A 26,115-nucleotide genomic window follows, 5' to 3' on the forward strand; every position below is an offset into this window, starting at 1 on the left:
AGCCCATGGATCGATCAAGGAATTATTTTGACTTTCAAGTCTTCTAATTTAAGAAGTAACTTTTTGTAAGGATGTAGCTACCGTAGACAGTGATTCCCTGGATTAGTCTGGGTAAAGTAAATGGAAAACTTTTGGAAAGAATTTGGCATTCTAGATGCCATTCAGAACATTTGTGATTCATGGAATGAGGTCAGAATATCAACATTAGCAGGAATTTGGAAGAAGTTGATTCCAATCCTTATGGATACCTTTGAGGGGCTCAAGACTACAGTGGAGGAACGAACTGCAGAGGTCTTGGAGAGAGCAAGAGAACTAGAATTAGAAGTGGGCCTAAAGATGTGACTGAATTGCTGTAATCTCATGATAACGTATTTACAGATGAGGAGTTGCTTCTTATGGATGAGCAAAGAAAGTGGTTTCTTGAGGTGCAGTCTACTCCTGGTGACCAAGCTGTGAACATTGCTGAAATGACAACAAAGCACTAGAATGTTATATGATCTTAGTTGATAAAGCAGTTGCAGGGTTTGAAAGGATTGAGACTAATTCTGAAAGAAGTTCTATTATGGATAAAATGCTATCAAATAACATCACCTGTTACAGACAAGTATTTCATGAAAGGAAGAGTTAATTGATATGGCAGACTTTATGTTGTCTTATTTTAAGAAATTGTCACAGCCACTCCAACCGTCAGCAACCATCACCCTTACCAGTCAGCAGCCATCAGCGCTGAGGCAAGACCCTCCACCAGCACAAAGATTAAGACTCACCAAGGGCTCAGATGATTGTTAGCATTTTTTAGCAACAAAGTATTTTTTAATTAAGGTGTGTCATTGTTTTTTAGACATCATGCTGTTGCAAACTTATTAGACAACATTATTGTGTAAATATAACTTTTATACACACTAGAAAACCAAAAAAAATTTATGTGACTGACTTCATTGTGATATTCACTTTATTGTGGTTGTCTGGGCCTAAACATCTCCAAGGTTTTCCTTTATATGTCTGTTGCCAACAAGAGAAGCACTTATTAGTTTATTATTTATTTGAGATATAAGTATCTAAAGAAATCAATTTATTTCACTGGAAATAATGCCTTAAAATATTCAAAGGTATGTCTTTGCTATTAGTTTTTTTTTTAATCATCTATATTCTAGGACTACTATCAAAATGGGATACCATTATAATGAGGATTTCCTGGTGCTTAAATTAACATTTGAATGCATTTCTCAGAGAGATTCCAATGTAAATATATTCTCATTTAGTAATCACACAATCAGAGCAGAACTTTGGGAGGAATAGGGGTTTAAAAATTGCGTAATTATTAGAAATTTCCGTAGAGGGATATCTTATTAATTTGTGGTAGATATAGAATACCTATGATATCACGCCTATTATGTTTGAAGATAATTATAATTTATTTTACTAGTAGTTTTATTTTACTGGTAGTTTTAGTAGGTTAGTTTGACAATATTTTCCACTGTTTTGTCTTTTAATTTAAAGGATACAATTTTCTATGGACTCATAATGCCAAGGCCTATGTGAATGTTGGTTTGCAGTGAAAGATGAAATGTGGTATGAAAATGTTAGGCAGAGGGGAGAAAAAGTTTGGAAACAGCCAGTGTCGGATTAGAGTTTTTGCTATAACACTTCAGTATTAACTTTACAAATTCTTTAGTGCCTCTGTCTCCTCATCTGGGGAATGGGCACTTATGTATGGAACTGTGTTGAGAGCTTGGTGAGATGATATATGTCAAGTGTGTGGCATGGTACATGGCACTATTAGCTGTTGCATAATTGTGAGTTCAGTGCCTTTCCCCTGTTTTCCGTCAGAAGCAAAGAAGGTATATGACTTTGCAAACATGAAGGATTATTGTTCTCTGTAGATAACATAAGGGCATAAAGTGCATTGTATTTAATGTTATTTTTGTAAGAAATGCTTCACTATTATAAATTGTAAACAGTATCAAACACAATAATATTAATGATAATAGCAATATTTATTGAGTGTTTACCATGTTTCAGGCACTGTGTTTGTTTTTTTGTTTTGTTTTGTTTTATTTTTTTGAGAGAGGGCCTCACTCTGTCACCCAGGCTTGAGTGCAGTGGCGTGATCATGGCTCACTGTAGCCTCGACTCTATGGGCTCAACTCTGTGGGCTCAAGCGATCATGACATCTAACACGCCAAGCTAATTTTTGTATTTTTTTGTTGAGACGAGGTTTCACCATGTTGCCCAGGCCAGTCTCAAACTCCTCTTGAGCTCAAACAATCCACTCGCCTCATCAGCCTCCCAAAGTGCTAGTACAGGTGCAAGCCATCGTGCCCAACCTCAGACACTGTCTTAAACAGCTTGTATATATTAACACACTTCATCTTCATCATGAAACAGATGAGACACTATTTTCCCACTTTACAGATAAAGTAAACTGAAGCACAGGAGTTTTAAATTTCTTAGAGGCACACAGGCAAATCTGAGATTGAAAGATTCTGTGCTCTTTTTTTGCATTAAAATTGATAACTCAAAACCCTTTCATTTTTCAGGTAGAGTCAGTAGTCACCCAACTAAATATATCTCAACACACATGACCCTTCTTCTCATCCTCATCATTTGCTGGGGGACTCTGCTTTCAGGACTCAATACCCCATCTCCTTGTGGGAAGTAAGAAGGCAAGAAAAGAAGCCAAGGTTGAGGGCAAAGTTCATTGGAGAGCCGTACTATGGGGGCAATTATTGGTGCTGTGCCTTTTGTTATTTTTAATGTTGAAAAATTACTATTATTTGGGGAGAACAAAGGGTACACAGAAAATATATTTAATTTTCAACATGATTAAGTGTAGAAATAGCGATTTTCAGGGAAGTGAGCTCATAAGCAGAAAGAGTATAAAAGAACATTATATCTATAATGTTTTATTGATGTATTCTGATGCCTGGCAAGCTTCTTTATAGCTTTGATCTTGTTTAGTTTTTTTGCTTTTCATCTCCAGATCTTCTATGCCATTTATCAGTTTTTTCATACTTGAATGAAATATTTGTTTATTTTAAGATCATTTCTTGCAGTTTCTGGCCCAGTAAGTATACAATAATTTCAGACCATGGAGACCCCTACTGAAATCTGGAAGAGCATGAAGCCTTTGTAGGTGATCTTAAGATAACATTGTTCTTGGCCTTATGATGAACTGTATATGTATATCTGCTTTGAGACATAATAATTACTTTAATTTTTTAAGACTTTGATTATGTTTAATCTCCTGGCTTGATGAAATGTTAGAGTATAAAGGAAATACATTTTCCTTCTTAAAAAAGTTTTATGATGGTTTTCTCTCCCTGTGGTACTTCCTGATGGCCTGATATTATGTCATGTACAATTGGATTGATGCTCAGTCCGAAAATTTCTTTTTCTTCTTGGCAGCATGGGGTAACCTTGGAAATGTTCTGAAGAGTCAGAGCAAAATTTCTGAAGCTGAAAGCGCCTATAGAAATGCTTTGTACTACCGCAGCAACATGGCTGACATGCTTTATAATTTGTGAGTATGCCTTGCTTCTCTGGTTTGGTTCGTCTTTGAAACCTGCAGTGAGAGGGACTATTGATTTAACTGCTGGAAATGGAGATGATGATAGCTATTGTCCTGAAATAGTCTTTTTGTTAATCATGCCTCTGAGACTATTAGGTGGATGGTGGTTGTGATTTCTTTGTTTCGGGCCACATCATCAATATTCATGTGTGCTTATATGTTATGCCTGAATTTTTTGGAAGTAGTATGCCATGTAACATAAATATTGGTTTAAATATTTTTTAGTTCTTAAAATGTTTGTTCCATTAATACTTAGATGAGTTCATAAAATAAGCCTGTTATGTATGAGAGTTATGCAAATCATGTGTTGATTATTAGCATTATTATTTTTTTGAGACAGTATCTCACTCTGCGGCCTAGGCTAGAGTGCAGAGACGCTGTCATAGCTTGCTGCAGCCTCAGACTCCTGAGCTCAAGCAATCCTTCTTCCTCAGCCTCCCAAATAGCTAAGACTGCAGGTGCCTGTCACCATGCCTGGCTAATTTTTAAATTTTTTTGTAGAGATGGGGACTCACTATATTGCCCAGACTGGTGCCTAACTCCTGGCCTGAAGCAATTCTCTTGCCTCACACTGCAAAGTGCTGGGATTATAGGTGTGAACCACTGTGCCCAGCCTTGATTATTAATGATAGATTTTGTCTTCCATTAAAAAAAAAATTGCTGTATCGAAGTATATATAGAATATGTGCTATACCAGAAAAGTGAGCGAGTAAGGTTATGGTTCTTTTTTGTTTTCCTGTTCATAGGCACTGATGATTATCAGTGAGGTTGGGATAGTTTAGAATGTTCTTGTATGTTGGGTTAGAAAAATCCCTGGGGGAAAAACTGGTTTTGTTCTTTGAGTGGACAGTCCTAGCTGGTACAACGAGATGTGAGTAGATAAATGCAAACCAAACTCAAATCTCTTCTTTGTCTCTTATATTTATGAGAACATTTTGTTTCTAAGTAACAGAAATCCAGTTTAAGCTTGCTTGAACACACCAGAGAATGTATGAACTCCCCTAACTGGAAATTCCTGGGTTGACTAGATGCAGGCCTAGTTAGATCTAGTGCCTGATTGTGTTTCAGGAATGTGTCTCCATTTTGTGGCTCTGGTTTCTTCTGGGTTTGCTCCGTTTTCTGTGGTACTCTATAACAATGGGAAAGATGATTCCTGTGCCTTTATAAACATAGATAGCATCCTTACTCTTCTCAATTTCAGAAGGAAAGAGAACTGTTTTGTCTCAGTGTCTGTATTAATCCCGGAAAAAGTTGTTGGACTGACCCTCCTGCAGTCCTGTGCCGTCTCTTGGTTGAAACACTGAGTGATGTGGGAGAGGCAATGAGTCACTTCCATTGACAGCACCTCCAGAGTTGGAATGGAATAAAGGCAAAACAGTTCTCTATAGGAAGATGACTGATCCTAGGTAAAATAAGGTGCTTGCGGCTTGTATTTAATGAATGCTGTGTGATACTGACAGTATCAAACTAATCTGTAAACTTTTAAAATGTGTATTTATGCTCTGGTTAGCTGAATCTTTTGTATTGGCTAAGTCTAAAGGCACAGATACTTAAAAAAATAACTAAAAATAAACAGAAAAAATCTAGATATTTAAGGGAAAGCAGACAGGTTGAGCTCAGTTTAATTTTTTGTTCATACGTTGACTTCGTGTTTAACCTCGTAGGCTTTAACACTGGGATCTCAATCTAGCGGCCTGTGGTCTGAATTAGGTCAGTAGATATGTTTTGTGTCAGCTTTCACAGTGTGTGATTTTTTTCTTTGTCACCTGGAATTCTTTCACATGAAGCACACCTGCTCCAGCACACTGTTCCTTCTGCCTACTCCTCTTCTGTGTCCTGCTTCACCATGTATCTTACCATCATCTTTGCTGAACTAATTTGAATTTGTGTCTTTTTCTTTTCTTGAATGAAAATACATATCTAGGTACTCCTACAAAGGCTCAAGCCCTCTTCATCTAAATAGTGTTATATTACTATATTTTTTATTATTTTTATTTTATGAAAAAGAATCTTATGAGTTTAATGTATTCACACATATGTTCTTTACACTTTTTGCATCTGAAAGTGATGTCAAAGGGGGCCTCTTGCCTTGCAGTATGGGATATTACTTTTCTGGTTCCGATCCTTCATACATTTTTGGAAGAAAAGGAAACTGAACAATGAACACCTCTTCATTGAAATGTTTCTCTCTGTCTTATCCAATAGTCCCTGGTTAAAACGTTGCCCACCTCTTTGTGATACCTGTTGGACAAGGATTCAGAGTGTTTATCCAGGCTTATTCTTTACTGAGAAATGTATTCAATTAGAAAATTTCACTTGACATGTAATTTTAAAATTACATCTTAAGACTGTCTGTCTGTGGATGCATATGTAAGTCATGACAGCATATGAATTGACCTTCCCAAACCCTAGCGAAAAATCTGTACTGGAAAAGTGGTTATTGACAAGATCAGTTTTTCCCCGTAATTGTTGGAAATAGGTTATGTCATAAGTGCCCAATATAGTTCCACAATATTTTTTACTAATATGATGGGTCTTTAAACCACACTTATCTGTCACCCTAAACGGAGAAGCTTAAATTCCACAAGAAATATTGGCAATGATTGGGAAGTATTGGCTTTGACAGAATTCTGATATCAATAATTCTATTTTAAAACAGGTAAATTTTTCAGTCATTTTAAATCAAATATTTTAAAAATACACCAAGATAGATCCTTTGCAATATATAATATTATAAATATGTTTGGTATCATATTTATAGGAACAAACATTTTTTCTACTTATTTGCATAGGTAGAAAAAAGAAAAGTTTTCTCATAGAAAGTTCAGAGACTGTTAAATAGTAAATTTTAGTTTTGAGATGTACATAATTTTCTCTGGTGTACAGAAGTTAGTCCTTGTTCTATCTTAACTCCTAAAAGAGAAGGAAATTGCTTTGCTGAGTCTTTCTAGGACACATAACGTGATAATACCCCTTTGAGATAATAGCATGCATTAATCACTTGTCCTGTCATCAGTTACAGTTATGTCTCTTAAAGATGTTTATGACAGAGGCCTAGAACAAACCTAGTTGTATTAATTGGCGTGGAATACCTACATTTGTTCATGCATTTTAGAAGGTTTAGGGAATCATAAGCTTCTGTTAGGCCCTCAACATAACTTCTACATCTAAGTAGCACATAGGAATATTGTTATAGGTAAAGACAGAGGAAAAATAGAAATGATCTTGGAAAATATAAAGTAAGCAATAGTATGAGTGATGTAGATTTATATCTGAAATTTAAGGAACATTACCTTATAAGATCATAAATATTTGAGGACAGCTTTTTTCAGGAATGAAATCAAATTATATCCAAGAGGTATACACAAAGAGTTATATTCCATGTTTCTAAAATGATGGGATAATTTTAATTTTTTTTCTTTAGTAGCAGTAGCTTCAATTACCTCTGTGTGCTAAATGTTCTTCTTAGTTCTTTACATATGTTATCATAGCTTTTCTTCAAAGGAAATCTATAACACAAGGAAGCTGAGACTCAGAGGTAATGTGTCTGAGGTCACACAGAAAGTAAATAGAGGAGCCAATATATGAACCTAAGACGTTCTGATTGTGTACCTGTGCAACACTTGTATTTCTTTTTTAATTTTTGAAATTATACTTTAAGTTCTGGGGTTCATGTGCAAAACGTGCAGGTTTGTTACATAGGTATACACGTGCCATGGTGTTTTGCTGCACCCATCAACCCGTCATCTACATTAGGTATTTCTCCTAATGCTATCCCTCCCCTAGCCCCCTACCCCTTGACAGGCCCCGGTGTGTGATATTCCCCTCCCTGTGTCCATGTGTTCTCATAGTTCAACTTCCACTTATGAGTGAGAACATGTGATGTTTGGTTTTCCGTTCCTGTGTTAGTTTGCTATGAATTATGGTTTCCAGCTTCATCCATGTCCCTGCAAAGGACATGAACTCATCCTTTTTTGTGGCTGTGTAGTATTCTGTAGTGTATATGTGCCACATTTTCTTTATCCAGTCTATCATTGATGGGCATTTGGGATTGTTCCAAGTCTTTGCTATTGTGAACACTGCTGCAATAAACGTACTTGTGCATGTGTCTTTATAGTAGAATGATTTATAATCCTTTGGGTATATACCTAGATTGCTGGGCCAAATGGTATTTCTGGTTCTAGATCCTTGAGGAATCGCCACACTGTCTTCCACAGTGTTTGAACTAATTTAGACTCCACCAGCAGTGTAAAAGCGTTGCTATTTCTCCATATCCTTTCCAGCATCTGTTGTTTCCTGACTTTTTAATGATCGTCATTTTAACTGGCGTGAGATGGTATCTCATTGTGGTATTTCTTTAGGCAGAAAAAAACCAAAGTTTTGGGAAAAAAGCCTCAATATATATGTTTCAAATTTAGAAAAAAATAACCTTTATATATAGAAATAAAATATTTAGAATTAAATCTATTAGAGAATATAAGGTTTTAGTAACTGTTAGTGAGTTTACTGAACTCATGGTATAGAATTTTGGTAAAAAAATTATCATTGGGTTTGCATACCTGTGCTAAGAGCTGCCTTCAAGAAGAAAGTGCTACATAAGGCATTTTTAATTCTAAATCTATTAATTATAATATCATTTGATATCATTTGAATCCATGCTTACAGACAGTAGTTATATAATATGAAATTTAAACAGCACTTAATTCTATTCTTAGTAACAATAGATATCATGCATTTATTGTACAGCCTTGTATTTAGCCTTTTATTCATGTTGTCAAATTTACTTATCTGATATTTCGTACAAGAAATTATTAAGACCAGGTTTAACAGATTTGCATTATGATGTTGATTTGTCTTTTCATGTATAATACATTTTCAGAGACAAAGCAGATGAATCATGGCTCAGTGATTTACACAGTCAAATTTTATAAGTATAGAGTTCACTTTCAACCTCTTCGCTACACCACTCACTGCAATGTGAAATGCAATTGATTTTTAGTCTAAGAAATAGTCAATGTCCTTTTGTTGTTGTTATGGATTTGTTTCGGTCTGTTCCAAATGATATTTAAAAAGGTAATTCAATAGAACATTAAATATTGTATTAGGAATTAGATTTCAAAATGCAGATGAATTTAACATGCTATAATCAATTCTTGATTATCTTACCTAATGGAAGAATTATGTCTGTTGATTAAGATAGAGATTTTGCTACTATAAGTTAATTGTCATTTTGTTCTGTGTTGTAGGAATCTTAGTAAATATCCAATCTGAGAAGCTAAGAAATGAGCAAGAACATAAACTAAAAATTTAAGAGTAGAGGAAATATAAATAAATCAGAATGCAGAGAAACAATAGGAAGTAATGCATAATCTAAGATCTTGTTCTCTGGAAGATCAGCAGCTTTGGGTAAGGGTAACGTAGGGCAAAATAAAAAATGTCAAATATACAATTTTAAGAATGAGAAAAGAGTTATAACTGGAGATATGCTTAAAATAATAAAACACTAATAATATATATGAAAATCATACGAATATATATATACTTCTTCTTGGAAAATATTAATGGTCAATATTGGCCCAAGAAAAGATAGGCAATCTCAATCAAAAACCTTGGAAAACTTTGGAAACAATATAAAGGAATTATCTCGACAAGGAACTAAGTCAGGCGTTTCACAAGTGAGTTCTGTCAAATCTTCGATGAAGTGATATTTCATGCAATAATTAGACTTCTTATGTATTTTTATGAAGCTAGATAAAACTGATTGCAATGTATCTGACTAAATTTAACACACACACACACACAAGGACAACAACAACAACAGAACAGAACAAAAAGCAAATAAACAAGAACCATACAACCCACAAAAGGCCAGTTACACAACAAATATAAATGTATATACATGTCTTAAAATTAATATAATGGATGTAGCACATATTAAAGATTTAAACACCATTATCAGATACGCTTTAGTCTAAGATTTGTGGTGAGATATTTAATATTACAATTAAATTACTATACTCTTTCAATTTAAGAAGTCAGAGGATGAAAAAAATATCATCTCTAGAAATGCCAAGAAGGCATTTGACCAGCAGCTGCCTTGGAAAGCAAACTTATAAATAAACTAGGAATAAATAAATAATTCTATATTCATAATAAATATCTGTCAAAAGTTAGTAGTAATTACTACATTTAATGTTGAAGCATAGTGGTCATTTCCATTAATATTCAGCTTCTTGGGGTAGTGACATTTTCTTATTCATTATTGTATCCCCCATCCCTAGAGAATTTCCAATTGCACTGATTTTTTAAATAAGTTATGAAATCCATATGAGAGTAGAAAATATCCTATTTTTCAATAAGTGATAAGACTAGTAATGAGTATTAGGATAACCACATTCTTTGAACTATGTAAGTATATTTTGATCATTATCACTGTATCTGGCTTATAAAGAGCTTTCTTGAATTGGACATTTGTTGTTTCATTTTCTTGCAGTTTCAGAAACAAACACGTTTATATTAGGGTTGACTCCTGTATTTGTTGTTTCCTAGGACTGCTATAATAAAAATACTACAAGGTAGATAGCTTAAGATAGAAATTTATCATTTCACAGATCTGAAAACTAGAAATTCGAAGTCAAGGTGTTGGCAGGGCCATGCTCCCTCCGAAACCTGTAAAAGAATCCTTCCTTGCCTTTTTTTTTTTTTTTGTGGTTTCTTGGCAATCTTTAGCATTTCTTGGCTTTCAGCTGCATAATTCCAATCTCTGACTTCGTTGTCACATGATGTTGTCCTGTGTATTTCTGTCTTCACATGGCCATCTTCTTAAAAGGACATCAGTCATATGGGATTGGGGCCTACCCATAGTAATGAATTACATCTGTAATGATCCTGTTTCCAAATAAGGTCACATTCTGAAATAGTGGAGGTTAGGACTTCAACATATCTTTTGAGGGAGTGAGAGGGACATAATTCAACCCATCTCATTTCCTTACCTCCCTGTTAGTAGCTTCAGTGTAAAAGAGATAGGGCCCAGCCAGTAATTTTTAATGGGGAGAGTGAAAGAGTGGGACAGGTAAGACTCCTTTAAAAAGCTAACATTTTGAACAAATGTCAATGGTGTGTGTGTGTGTGTGTGTGTGTGTGTGTGTGTGTGTGTATGTGGATGTGTGTGTGTGTATACATATATATATATATATATATATATATATATATATAATGATGCCAAGAAATCTCTTAGGGAGAGGTAGTTTAGGTTGAGACAGCAATGAAAGAAAGATGTGGTGAAGAACTGACACCATAGATTCAAACCTTTTTTTTTAATTTTTTTATTTTTATTTTTTTGAGGCAGCCTTACGCTGTTGCCCAGGGTGGAGTGCAGTGGCGTGATCTCAGCTCACTGCAACCTCCACCTCCCAGGTTCAAGCGATTTTCCTGCCTCAGCCTCCTGAGTAGCTGGGATTCAGATACCCACCACCACACCCGGCTAATTTTTGTATTTTTAGTAGAGACGGGGTTTTGCCATGTTGGCCAGGCTGGTCTCGAACTCCTGACCTGAGGTGATCCACCCACCTCAGCCTCCCAAAGTACTGGGATTACAGGCATGAGTCACTGTGCCCGACCTTTTTAGATTCAATCCTAATAAGGGTATGAGAGATGTTCTTGAAAATTCAGGGCCAGGTTTTGAGAATATTTGAGAGGTTAGAATGGTCAGAGATTGCAGAATACAATTGGTGAGACTACTTGACATAGAGTTTAAAAACAGTTTGGCCTGTGAGAAGTGAGGACTGGTGGAAATGTGAGGAAAAGTAATACTTCAGGACAGGGTTTCCTACCAAGCTCCATAGTAGGGATATGTGTTGGGGATAGAGGGAGGTGTTTAGTTGATGCCAGGTAAGCCGATTGGTCTCCTAAAATAGATAATTTCAGAGAGATTATCAAGCAGGAGTGCCCAGAAGTGTTGGGCATGTCTGACAGAGCGAATGAGACTGAGATTTTGTTATAATGCTGTTGGCTTGAGGTCACCAGTGCTCTTGGTGTACAACTCAGCCGGCCCTTTGCTAATTCCTGGAATGAAGTGGGGCAGCTTGCAGGTACCTGTGTTTTCAAGTGGCAAGAGCAAGGCCTAATGCCTAGTATATAACGTTCATTTTGTCTTAATTGGTAAGTATCAATTAATACACAAATATACTCTTGTGAAACATTCAAATAATAATACTGAAGAATATGGAGTAAAACATAGAAGTCCCTATTATTGCATTCCTCATGTCCTTTTCCTCCTCTAGTATAGATCTTACTATGTTTTTGGTAAGCATTTATACATGTGGTTATGTATACACTTTAAATTTTTTTCCCCTGCATATATGAATCATTATTAATTTTTGACTTTTTTATGTGTGTGCAGATACGTCAGAATTCGTATAGTGGTCTTCATTTTAAGTTGTTTATATTGGAGGTGTTAAGATCAACAACATTAATGAATGCTCAGTGGGATGATTTCAAAACTATATTGCCTCATTTTCCATTTTTCTAATTACAAGTGCAGTTGAGTAATTTTTCTTATGTTAATTGGCTCTTTGTAATTTTCCTGGGGATTTATTTTTTATATTTTTTGCCTAATTTTATATTGTGTAGGCTTTTTTCTTTTTCTTACTGAGTCGTAGGGTTGAAAACTTATGTGTAAGCACACAAACCTATTTTGCATATATTTTCAACTAATTTTTAACATATCACTTTTACTTATAGCATTTAGTGTAACTTTAATTTCTATACAGAAAAAAATCCCTAAGTTCTCTAATTTAAGCCCTCTGTATTTTGTGTCTCTCTGAAAATGACCATTTGCAGCCTAATATGCTTTTAAATTTGATATTTTTAGGGTTTTAAAGTTATTTTTGCTTTTTTGTTTAGATCATCAGTCTACTCTGGATTCATTATTTTTTGTATTAAGGTATAATTTTTTCCAATGAAAACTAAAATTCCCATTATAATTTATTGGATACTTACCTATCATCTAGAATAAATTTACCTGAAGTGGATAAGTTTACCTATCCAATTATTGGATAGCTACCTATCACTTAGAATAAATCCCTATATAAACACAGTTCATTGCTATGGACTCTATTCTGTTCTGTTGGTAACCCCTGTCAAGATCAAGTTGTTTCACCTACTATGATTTGTAGGAAATTTATATTTTAAAAGGCAAACCTCTCATCCTTGTTATTTGTTTCCCACACTTCTTGATTATTCCTGTGTGTTTTATCTTCAATGTGAACTTGACCCATAGACTTCTTAAGTTAACTGGAAGTCCAGTTAGGGTTTTCATTGGTTTTGCAGTGATTGTATATTAAAGTAAGGAGAGCTTACATTGTTATACTCTTGAATTTTCTCTCCCAGATACATGTATTTCTTTTTCTTTCTTTACTTTTTTTTTTTTTTTTTTTTTGAGACGGAGTTTCGCTCTTGTCGCCAGGCTGGAGTGCAGTGGTGCGATCTCGGCTCACAGCAACCTCCGCCTCCCGGGTTCATGCCATTCTGCCTCAGCCTCCGGAGTAGCTGGGATTATAGGCATGCGCCACCAAGCCTGGCTAATTTTGTATTTTTAGTAGAGGTGGGGTTTCTCCATGTTAGTCAGGCTGGTCTCGAACTCCAGACCTCAGGTGATCCGCCCACCTTGGCCTCCCAAAGTGCTGGGATTACAGGCGTGAACCACCGCGCCCAGCCAGATACATGTATTTCTACATTTCTTTCAATTTTCAAGATTTATTAAAATTTTGTATTTGGTTCTCAAAGGTCTCACATATTTGAGGTTAATTTATTCTTAGTTTTTTAGAAATTATTTTTAATAATGAGAATTAGATTTTTTTCTCTTTTATTCTATTTTAAATTGGTCATTCCTGGTTATTTACATTTTTTCCTAGATATGCGTGATTTCAATTTTTTGCTGTTGTTTCTGTATCATAAATCTTACTTTCATTAGAAGGTTCTTTCTTGGAGTTTTCCCAAATATGTTTTACTTTTTTTTTTCCTCTGGTGGGGCCTCTGCACATACTATTTGTGCTGCCTGCAACATTCTCTCTCTTTCCTTCCCCTTCTGACCTCTTTCCACCCCTTATGACATCTTTCTATCCTACCCGCCACCTTTTTTGCATAATACCTATACATCCTTTTTTTTTTTCTCAGCTTAAGCAACACTTTCTGGGGAGGTTTCTGGATACCTCTCCCACTTTCAGATGTGAAAGCCTCCTAGATCTCACAATGCCACTAATACTTGGCTCTTTTTAATCTGGATTATGTTAACATTTGTGATAGTATGTGCCTCTTTATATAAAGGAACATAGTATCACAAATGTTAACATGACCCAGATTATAAAGAGCCAAGTATTTATGGTATTTGTGATACCATGTCCTATACCATATAAAGGAACAAGGTATCACAAAATACCATAATGGAGAATACATAAATACGATATAAAGGGAACATGATATCATATATATAAAGGGGAACATGGTGTCACAAATGTTAATATCCAGATTAAAAAGAGCCAAGTGTTAGTTGCATTGTGATATTTAGGAGGGAGATCTATCTTTCTTATATTTTTTTTAAAAGATGGGATCTCACTGTGTTGCCAGGCTAGATTTGAACTGCTGGGCTCAAGTGATCTTCCTGCCTCAGCCTTCCAAGTAGCTGGGACTATAGGCACATGACACCACACCTGGCTCAGTGCCCATGTATCATTTTCCCCTAGCACTGAGCACAATACCAGGCACATAGGCTTCAAACTGTGTATATGTCAATAAACTCATGAATGAATTAATAAGCTAATGAGTTAAATCATGCATATGTTGATTAATAACCTAATGGACTAATTAATGAGATAATAAACTAATGAGTAATCTAATAACTGGATATAAATCAACAGAGTTCAAGTTTGCTGACCCCTTGTCCTGTCCTTGCCACCTGTCTGACCCACTTCTTTTCTAGCTTGCATTACTGGCCATGTGTTCTTATCTGATTCTGAATGTTGATTGATTCCACAACTTTTATCTATTATATATGTCTTTGAAACAATCATTGTCCACAAAGCGTAAAAGCAGTAAAATTCCCTCCCTGAGACCATTGTTATTGTATACCTACTGATGTGGGATAATGATATTTTGTTGTTGTTTTTGTTTTGTTTTGTTTTTTGAGATGGAGTCACACTCTGTTGCCCAGGCTGGAGTGCAGTGTCACGATCTTGGCTCACCGCAAGCTCTGCCTCCCAGGTTCAAGCGATTCTCCTGAGTAGCCGGGATTACAGATGTGCGACACCATGCCCAACCAATTTTGTATTTTTAGTAAAGATGGGTTTTCACCATGTTGGCCAGGCTGGCCTTAAACTCCTGACTTCAAGTGATCCGCCTGCCTCAGTCTAGTGCTGGGATTACAGGCATGAGCCACCGCACCTGGCTGGGATAATGATTTTGAAATATAGTCTTACAAACTCTATTGTAAAGGATTGAGTTCTCTTTTCTTTCTTCCTACCAAACCTTGGTTATATTTTCTTTATTGAATACACATTGAAAACATATTTTAATTCAGAATTGATAAGAGAATATAATGAATATGTTACTTAAATGGATAACCAGCCAAGGGATGTTTCAGCAAAATACATTTCAATAGCTCCATTTGTTAATCAGAAAAAACTAAATAGTAAATAGTGAAGTATATACTTGTATTCTGATTTATTATTAATAGGATAAGATGTTTCCTGGTTCTTAAAATATCAGTCTCTCCTTTAAAGGGCTCCTTGGGGTATAAGTGGCTATGTAACTGACTTTTGTTCATAGAAACATGTTATTTAAATTTGTCTTTTAGTTTTTCAATTCTAATTTGTAGAATTACTATAATATTTTTCTGTAGGAAAAACATAAGAATATAAATAGCCTTTTGAAAAAAATTTTGAAAGTAAAAACAGTAATTATTTGAAACTAGGGCAAATTGACGATGTTTAATGATTTCATCAACCAGCTATACATTTGTGAATGTAAATTCTTGAATATATTTTAACATTAAATTATCCATTCTTGAGTTTTGGCCAACACATACTATATTCAAGAAATTTAGCTAAGTCGTTCTTGTCAAGATGCCAGACATGGATTAAGACAAGAATTACTACATGATGACCTGGACGTCTGCAGGATGGTAAAGGAGAAGTCAGAAAGGATTTTATGGAGAAGCTAGAGTTAAAATACATCTAGCTTAATTTTTTATTTAGAAAAAAAAAACCAAAAGATGAAACATTTTCTTTCTATTGCAGGTTTTATGCTGTTTAGAATCATGTGTGATTATTAGTTAAAATTATAAATTGTATATAACATAAAATTTTATCTTGCAGCATTCATTGGTTTTCAGTAACTTGCTGCAAGTGGTCTTAGGAAAGAAGCTGATCTGTTCAGGTGCCTGGTGCTTAGTTGCCTGGGGTGATTAGTCCTGGAGAGAGCTACTTATATAAACAAAGCATGCTGAAGGCTAAGAAAGTCCCTCTGTGTCAGTGTTTTTAAGAGATTTCGTTCATTATATTGTCATAGGTACTAGAATGACTCAATCTGAGCAAGTATATGGGAATCACAAGTTTGTTTGACAAGCTTGTCTCTCAATGTGTTGAAAACATTTAATTTGTAACAGCGTCAATCCAAGTAGTATTGGATGAATAAATTTATAATGACATTCATCTAAGACAGCCTGATGCTATGAAACCTCTTGGCTGCAGCTCCTCCTTTCCTGGAAAGTGCTGAGACAATTGCTATTGGCATTTGACTCTAAATTTACTTTTCCAGAGCTTTCAAAGTTTCATCACCTCCTGCTCCCTACACACTTTTACATTTTGTACTCAGTTGTTGCACTAATATGGTCAGACAGTTACACTGCATCCCTGCTAGTTTTGGACGTATCTTTTTTGTCCACAGTTGATTTTGCACTCCTGTTCTCTGATTCATTGTGATTGATTTTACAGTTTAGCTCTCAAGGTGAAATTTATCTTCCTGCCACTCAAAATCTGCAATTCTTATAGCACCTATTTCAAACATCACTAGTTTTCACATAATTCTGAGAAAGAATGAACAATTCTAAAGTTCAGTCAAGACTGATTATGTCTTTTGAGTATATTTATAAATATGAATTTACATTTTGGAAATAAAGATCCGTTAATTTATTCAACAAATACTGAGTACCTTCAGAGTGATAGACATCATATTAAAAGCTGGGAATAAGCTGACAAAGTGTAGTTTCTACTCTCAAATAACTTGAAGTCTGGATGTAAAAATAGAATGTTATGTAATAAAGTGACATCTTTTCTGAGTGATATGCTTATATTATCGTGACAAGGTATACAAAGAAACGTAAATCAGCCTGAAGGAAAGAGAAATGAAAAAGAAAAGAATAGAGGAGTCATACTAGAAAGACAGGTAAGTAAGGTGGTTTGGGGGAATTTTCAGTTTTGGCTAAGTTTGAGATGACTATTGAACATCCACTGGGCAACTGGAATGTGTTTCCATAGTTCATGAGAGCATTTTGAGCTAAAGGGTATAGATTTTGGTGTCATAATTATGTAAATTAAAACTGAAAATAAATAATGTGTGTGTGAATAATATGCATAAGAATAAATGGAAGAACCATGGGTGGAATCCTAGGGAATACCGATATTTAAGGAGATCGATAGAAAAAGTAGAACCCTGGCTGGGCATGGTGGCTCACACCTGTAATCCCAGCACTTTGGGAGGCCAAGGTGGGCGGATCACGAGGTCAGGAGATCGAGACCATCCTGGCTAACACGGTGAAACCCCATCTCTACTAAAAATACAAAAAATTAGCTGGGCGTGGTGGTGGGCGCCTGTAGTCCCAGCGACTCCCAGGCAGGAGAAAGGCGTGAACCCGGGAGGTGGCGCTTGCAGTGAGCCGAGATTGCACCACTGCACTCCAGCCTGGGTGACAGTCTCAAAAAAAAAAAAAAAAAAGGAAAAAGAAAAAGAAAAAGAAAAAGTAGAACCCTAAAGTTGGCTTAAGGAGTACAGTAAAAGACTAAGTTGTGTGATGTCATTGAAGCTGTTGGTTAGGACAGTAAGATGGGAGAAAATGGCCCAAACCATGTACTATAGAGAAGTTAAATATTTCTATGGACTTTTTTGTGTCCCCATGGGAAAAAAAGATAGTGACATCAGTCCTAGGTGTAGAAACTTAAACATGTTATTCACTTCTCCTCCATGTGGTATTCAGAGAACAGCATGTTGCTATCACAAAACTACAGGATATCATTCAGAGAGTGAATTTATCTTATGAAATATATGGACACAAAGACCAAAGAACTGAGATTCACACTAGGAGGTCTTTGATGGCTGGAGATGTAAATTAATATGTATTTGTTTCTATCACATAGTGAGGTCTTCAGTACCTCCTTGGTTCTTAAATGCTTTCAAATCTAATTGAATCAAACAACTGATTTCACACTCATTCCTCTTATAGCAATGGAAATTGGTGTCTAGAATTGCCTGCTGAACTAACTATTAAGCCTTGCACTCGCCACTCTACCCCAAAGCAGAATTGGGGGAAATCAGAATCCTTTTAGAAATTGGAGCCTGGCAAAAGAAAGATTCAGTCATTCCTATGTTCATTTGTATTAAAGGTTTTCTCTTACAAACGTAGCTGCAAAATGGTATTATGTAGAAATATTCATTCAAGAATGTAGAGTGAGTTAAACTATTTTCCATGTTGGAAAATGGTGAAAGACATTTTTCTGCGATCTCATTAAAAGGCCTTTAATTTTATAGTCATTTTCATCCAGGATACTGTAGGTAAATTTGAGGACATATATTAGAAAACCCATAAAAGAGGTTTATAAAGAAGTTCATAATCACATCCTGTTTTAATGCCTTTTGCTTGGCTTAACTTTAAAACTGATTGAAAGTTACTTAAATGGCCAGAAGCTTTCTGTTGTTCCTAAAATTACGCTAACATGGAAAGTGCAGGCTGATGTGCAGCAGAATTTCAAGTAAATTAATTTCAATTTTCTCAGAAGGAGGTTTTGCATTATGAAAAAACTTTCTTATTTCTCTGCTCCTGAAGAAAAACGAACAGATGTAAATTTATTTGTGTAGTTCCAATCAGTCCTCTGCAGATTTCCAATTACTGTGAGTTAAGAATTATTTCCTAGACACACCAGGAAATATAGTAATATTGTCTTTCACTTAATTTACTTTCTTTCTTGTACAAAACCTAACTGTGGTTTCCCCTATATGATGGAAAAGTTACTTAAAATATAATTGAAGTTTGAAGACATCTGGATATTTAGATGATAATGAATTTAAAAAATGAATGTGTCATCTGCTGCTTATTTTTTCTTACATATTATTTCTACTAAATAATACATTATTTCTATAGCTAAATTATATCACTCATTTCTTTCAATTCTTTGCTTCAATGTTACTCTCTGAATGAGGCCTCCTAGCCAATTCTATTTAAATTAGCAACACCTCTGCCTCTCTCAGACTTCTGTTCCCCTATACTTTATTCTTTAAAACATTGCATGTATTACCTTCTAGTGAACTATATAATTTACTACCTATAATGACAAATAATGATATTAAAATAAATGTAAACCTAGTTTACTTTGTATATTGCTAAAATGTAAGCTTCACGAAAGCATTGTTTTTGTATATATTCTTAGTGTCTGCAATAGTGCTTAGCATATGTGTTCAATAAATATTAGTTGCATGCACATCGATTTAGGTACATATGTTTTCCTTAAATTTCTCATGTGTGAAGGGTGTACACAGATTACTTTAGAATCTTTCCTTCTCTCTTTCTCCCTTCTTCTCTCCCACTTACCCCTGCAGAATTAAAGAATACCTAAGGATGCCCTTTTTGCTTCACATCTCCATTGCTTTTAATCGTTGTGCCTCTCATTTCATTTTGCAGTTAGCAACCCTTATTGTTACAGATGATAAGCTGAGGGTGTTTCATGGCACAGGGTTTGGGTAAAAGTGATGCCATCTTGCAATTCTGATAATAAGGAGGACAGTGTGAGGAAATGTCCACCAGCCATCTAGCAATAGAGAGACAGATGGAGCCTTGTTCTAGAAACCACATCTCATCCTCAGACTCAGAGAGTAGGCATGCACTTTTCTTTTCTTTTCTTTTCTTTCTTTCTTTTTTTTCTTTTTTTTGAGACAGAGTCTTGCTCTGTCGCCCAGGGTGGAGTGCAGTGGCGCCATCTCGGCTCACTGCAAGCTCCACCTCCCGGGTTCACGCCATTCTCCTGCCTCAGCCTCCCAAGTAGCTGGGACTACAGGCGCCCGCCACCACGCCGGGCTAATTTTGTGTATTTTTTAGTAGAGACGGGGTTTCGCCGTGTTAGCCAAAATGGTCTCGATCTTCTGACCTCGTGATCTGCCCGCCTCGGCCTCCCAAAGTGCTGGGATTACAGGCGTGAGCCACCGTGTCCAGCCTCAGAGTGCAATTTTTAATCAAAAGCAACAATCGATGGCTTGGAAAAATAAGCAAGTTGGCCATTTCTTACGCCGTGTTTTTTTGTTGTTGTTTTGTTTTGTTTTAAAGAAAAGTCAAGGGAAATAAGACCAGTAGCCTTATTAAATATAAGGGTAGAATGAATAGAAAAGAGAATAGAAGCAAGTGCTGCTGAGTGTATTTGCCAGTTTTCTCTTAATTTGGCGTCTTGATCCCCAAACCTCCATCATTCTGTCAACGTCTCTCAGCCCTTTTTCTCCATTCTTCAGCCTTGTCTACCAATTTGGCTCCTGCTTCCATGACTGAAGCCGCTAAGTGATGCCTATGGCAATGAGTTGCTCCTCATTCTCTATGACCACTGAGTTCAGTGAAGGGGGCCATTCCTTTTCTGCACCAAAATTAAATCAACAAAAGCAACTTTAGAAAGATTGTTACAGGCCAAGCTCAGTGGCTCACATCTGTAATCCAGCACTTTGGGAGGCCAAGGCAGGAGGGTCACTTGAGCCCAGAAGTTCAAGACCAGCCTGGGCAATATAGTGAGACCTTGTTTCTATTTAAAAAACAAAAATAGCCAGGCCTGGTGGCAAATGCCGATAGTCCCAGCTAGTTAGGAGGCTGATGTGGGAGAATTCCTTAAGCCCAAGAGACTCAGGCTGCAGTGAGCCATGCTTATACCACTGCACTCCAGCCTGGACAACAGAGGGAAACCCTACCTTAATTTAAAAAAAAAAAAGAAAGATTGTTATGAATAGTGTTTTTCTTCTAATTCTGAAGTATTCAGGATAAACCTGCAAGTGAATTGTTGCTAAGTTGAAAAATCTATTCCAAGCAAAAAAATATATATATAGCTTCAGACTTTCATTTTTGGAACTCATCTTCCTTATTTTTAAGTTAGAAACTGCTTGTATGACCTAACACCTATTCCTGCTGGTCCATAAGATACATGATACCTTTTCTCCTTTCATAATTTATTGCTTTAACAGCAGACTTTCGTTAGTGCACTGCTGTTAAGGGACGAAGAAAACACCCACTTTGTTGAACATTTATGTTTAAAGTGAGTACATTGCACTAAATCTCTGTGTGCCCATGGGGACATCTCTAACCCAAATTATAACCATATCTGTGATGGAATCTTGCCGTGAAGCTTTTTTTTCTTTTTGTAATTTTTTTGAGTGTGTTGATTTCTGTAGAATTCTCAAAAGCTATTTTTTTTTTTCCTTTTTTCTTCCCTCTGCCTGAACAAACTTGTTTAAGTTAGGTTTTCTTGCTGTGGACTTCCATAGTGTATCATACTATACCAAAGCATTCAAAACATATCAACTCAGCATTGGCGCTGCTTTTTAAATAATTTAAGTTTTCTAATCATTAAACCTCCATAATGGTACTTTCAAAATATGTTTTGAATGAATAAACAAGTCAATCTAACTACATTGAGTTTTACTGAGCAAGAAAGGTTTTGGCCTATGCTTGTATTCCAGCGTAGGAGTTCCTCTGCAGTGGTTACACACTCTCCAACTGATAGGTGTTTCTTCTCCAAGAAATTACATAAAGATTAGATGTCCATGTTGGATCGCACCTGTAAATAGCAAAGAATAGATAGTAAATCACTATATAGGTTTAAAGTTAAATCATTTGTGGTTAGTGCCTTTAACTTGTGTTAGATGCTTTTCATTTCTTAATTTTGTTTGTTTTAAATCAAAATTCTCCCAGAGGATGAAGAAAATACTTGAAAGAGATTTGACTGTGATTCCAGAAGATATATATGGACTTACCAGAGTCATATTTGTTTTCATGGGAAGGGTAATGGGGAAAGGGGAAAAGTTGCTTTTTTAAATTTTTTAAATTAAATTATCTGGCAACCTTGTACTTTGGAGGCAGCTCAGTGAAATACTTCAGAGCGTGTCTTTGGCTTTAAACAGACTTGGCTTCAAATCATTCATTTATTTGTCCTGTGTCTGACCTTAGGCAAATTATTTAATCATTATTCTTCATCTGCAACATTGGGTTGAGTTGCATTATATAATATAAGAGACGTTAATATAATGTCTAGAAATTTGATATAATTGTATGATAATAAAATCTGAAGAGTTTGTTAGCTGGTAATTTTATTCTATTTCTTAGTGTTCCCTGGCTGTGCCATTTTGGGGCTATGTCTTAACTCACTGGCAACCACTTCCATGAAGAGGAGTGAGTCCAAAGCACAAGAGTAACTCAAGGAAACCCCTTTATAAGTGTATTGGTTGTGATGCATTTTTTGGTAAAACAGAGGTTGACTGTCACTGGGAGGCTGCAGTTTATCACACGATGCAAATTCAAGATGCTTACATGTTGGGAAGTGCATGTATAAATAAGAAAAGAAGAGAAATTTGTTGACTCAGATAATTAAGAAGCAGTGTGTATATGAACCAGAGAGAAAGGGCGGGTATTAATACTAAGCTAAAAGCAGTCACCTATTCCCAGTGTTGGTGATTTGAAGCCTGATACCTCTGAATTTGAATCTCATCTTGAGTCTTGACAGCTACATTATCATGGACAAATTATTTAAATTCTCCCCCTTCATTTTTAGACTCTAAAGTAAAAAGAATAATAATTGCTATTGCTAATTGCAAGGGTGGAAAGAAATAATATGAAAAACTTAAACCCCAAGTATTAATCTTTATTACTTCCTGTTGAGTACTGTTTTTAAACTAGGAAAATATATTCACACCTATTATTTTGACATGTGGAATAAAATGTAGTCTTAGTTATATATTCAAAAGGTAGGTACAAAGTAAATTATGCATATATTAATATACAATGTAGTTCTCCGAATCCTAGATCCAACAATAACAACTAGCTGCATAGACTTAAGTTGCTTAACCATTCTGATCTTTGAACCCTTCATTTTAAGATAAGGTTGATACCTTTATGGGTTCATTGTGAGAAATACATAATAGTTGTAAAGCATCTTGTTCACCACCTGTCACAAAGGTAGTAATGGACTAATATGGAACATAAAGGCTTATTTAGATGTCATAGTCCGTGTTCAATCTCAGGAGAAGCCTCTTTGTAATGAATACTCCATTTAATCAAGACTTCACAAATTTTTAAATAAATGATACTGTAGTGAGGATATGTTTCTCTTTCTTTAGACTCTTAAGGAAAAACTCATATAAAAATTATTTTCAAAAGCTGCAACTTGTTATTACTCTAATAATGTTAAAGAATAACGTTTTTGGCAATCCAACTGAAATACTTAAAAAGTCATTTAGATTGAATGCCTACTGTTTCATATTTAACAGCTTAGAATTTAAAAAAAGAACTTTATGAAAGACAGTGGCATTATTATACTTTATTTAGATGTCCAAGTCTAAACAAAATTCAATTTAGAACAAATAATTAGTTCTGTGTCAAAAGAAGGATACCAGAGAGAGGGCTTAACTGTATTTTCTGAAACCTACTTGGCAGTTTTGTGACACAAGTGACACACTCTGAAACAGATTTCAGCTTTGGAGACCTATGTCATAGAATCATGTGCCCTTATTTACCTAGTTTATGTGTGACATGGTGGTGGTTTTCTGTCCATCTCCTTTTTTCCATTTTTCTTAGTTCAATGAAAGTATAGAGCAGGGAAACAACTAGTTCAATACCCATCCCAGTGGAATTTAACTGTTTTTTTTGAAATAGAGTCTCACTCTGTCGCTAGGCTGGAGTGCAGTGGCACAATCTCGGCTCATTGCAACCTCCACTTCCCAGGTTCAAGCAGTTCTCCTGCCTCAGCCTCCTGAATAGCTGAGACTACAGGCACATGCCACCATGCCCAGCTATTTTTTTATTGTTGTTTTGTTTTCTTTTTTTGTTTTTGTGTTTTAGTAGAGACAGGGTTTCACCAGGTTGCCTAGGCTAGTCTCGAACTCCGGAGCTCAGGCAATCCTCCCACCTCGACCTCCCAAAGTTCTAGGATTACAGGTGTGAGGTACTGCGCCCAGCTGGAATTTAACCTTTCAAAGAAGGGTACATCTTTTAATTTTGCTCACAGTACATATGGTATGCAAAAATCACGAAGAATAACGTAGCAGTATTTTAAAATATGTATTCAATTATGCCTTTCGCAGCAAGTGTGTTAAGCATTTTTCTAATAACTTGAAATTACGTGTTTTAAAGAAAGTCGGTCATTTACATTTGCATCCTCTATTAGTGCTTTTCTATCCAAAACACTCTTAGTTAAAATGTCATTTTTAACCAGTATTTAACATAGTTTAATTAAGGAAAAGAGAAAGGGAGAGAAATAGAGTATATGATTTGAGAAAAAAATATATATGAGTAATGAGAATTCTTTTGCTTGGTCTTCGAATACAAAGTCTGCTGTCCTAAGATAACGTAAAAGTCACAGAAGTGCCTCATGAGACCAGAAACTATAGCTTTGTCTCTGGTATCTCCCGCGGAGCTCAGATTCAATAACTTATATCTCACTGAACTTTTTTTTCTGAGATGAAAATCCTACCTGTTTCTATTCTACTTAATAATTTCTGAGTTCCCCTCTTTCTAGTATTTGGATATGAAAAGGATTCATATGCCTTAAAAAAATACTACTAATGTCATTATTCTTTTGGGCAAACTGATATCTGTGACCACTCTGATGTCTAGGAGCTTAATTTAAGAGTTCCAATTTCATACACCTATTACATTCTTAAATTATTTAATTTTAATTAAATATTTTAATTCCAAGTTTTATTCTTGGCAGTTGTCTAATCTGGTTATCACTCAAAACCAGACAACTCATACTTTGTATTTATTCGAATGTAATTAAATGAAGTTTGTATTAAAATTTCTCTATGAGAGCTATATTTGATGTTACATATTTTATAACTCTATATATACATACACACACAGACGCGCACACACACACACACACACACACATATGTATATATGGTTTGTCTTTTTGAGATGGAGTCTTGCTCTGTTGCCCAGACTCAAGTCCAGTGGTGCAATCTCGGCTCACTGCAGCCTCTGACTCCTGGGTTCAAATGATTCTCCTGCCTCAGCCTCCCTAGTAGCTGGAACTACAAGCGCATGCCACCATGCCCTGCTAATTTTTGTGTGTGGTGTTTTTTTGTTTTTTTGTTTGTTTTTAGTAGAGACGAGGTTTCACCACGTTGGCCAGGCTGGTCTCAAACTCCTGACCTCAGGTGATCCACCCACCTCGGCCTCCCAAAGTGCTGGGATTACAGCCATGAGCCACCACGCCCGGCAGCATTATACATTTTTAAAAACACGAATAATGCATATGGCATTTTGTCAGTTGGGAAGAGGTTGGTTGTCAACTGATAAGAAACCCAAAATAACAGTAGCTTAAACCAGTTACACATTTTTTAAATCTGTCTTTTAAAAAGAGAGTCCAGAGATGTGCAGTCCCTGCTGGTTGGACAGTTTTATAAAGGGCTTAGTTTCCAGGACTTGTGTGTTAGTTTTGGTTTGACCGCTACCTCCCTCAACACAGGACTTCTGCCTTACAGCTAGCAGCAAAGAGGTGGGGTAAGGGAGGAAATGCTCTCCTTTCAGGTGATTTCCTAAAGCAATGCAGGATTCTTGTGCTGCTCGTGACATGACCAAACCTGGCTGCATGTTTGATTGTGGTTCTTTTTATGTTTTCAGTTCCAACACAGTGGCTAGTGCATATTAGTTACTTAATTCCTAAGCTCTTGTGTCTCTAAATTTTGGAATTACTGTAATTAATTCATGTAGTAGCGACTTATTTACAGTAAGTGAATTTAAAAAGGATTTTGAATTTAATTCCATTTATTGCCAGTGTAGTCACTTGAGAATTTTGCCTCATATCTATTTTATCAAACAAGATTTGGGAGCATTTGTGTTTCATGAGTGTACCGTGCTATTAAATTATCAGTCCTGTTGAATGATAGAGATTAAAGATTTATTTTTCCAAGTGTCATATTATAAATGTTGCTTAAAACTAAGCATAATTCTTGGAAAAAAAGTGAGCAAATGTGTCTGTGTAATCACATTTAACAATTAAGTTATGTAAAATCTCATTACTAAAGCCATTAGCT

At 35.7% G+C, this 26,115-nt stretch overlaps 1 protein-coding gene across 3 annotated transcripts in view; it reads left to right on the top strand.

Moving 5' to 3' along the window:
• TMTC2 (transmembrane O-mannosyltransferase targeting cadherins 2) overlaps positions 1-26,115 on the top strand; it is a 446,120-nt gene that overhangs the window by 238,965 nt on the left and 181,040 nt on the right. For all 3 annotated transcript variants that reach the window (XM_019039349.4, XM_055358834.2, XM_063694185.1), the window contains one exon: positions 3,409-3,523. In XM_019039349.4, the coding sequence (XP_018894894.1) occupies positions 3,409-3,523 (115 nt within the window). The remainder of the gene's footprint in view (positions 1-3,408; positions 3,524-26,115) is intronic.

Source organism: Gorilla gorilla, chromosome 10, assembly GCF_029281585.2.
Source record: "Gorilla gorilla gorilla isolate KB3781 chromosome 10, NHGRI_mGorGor1-v2.1_pri, whole genome shotgun sequence".
Lineage (NCBI taxonomy): Eukaryota > Metazoa > Chordata > Mammalia > Primates > Hominidae > Gorilla > Gorilla gorilla.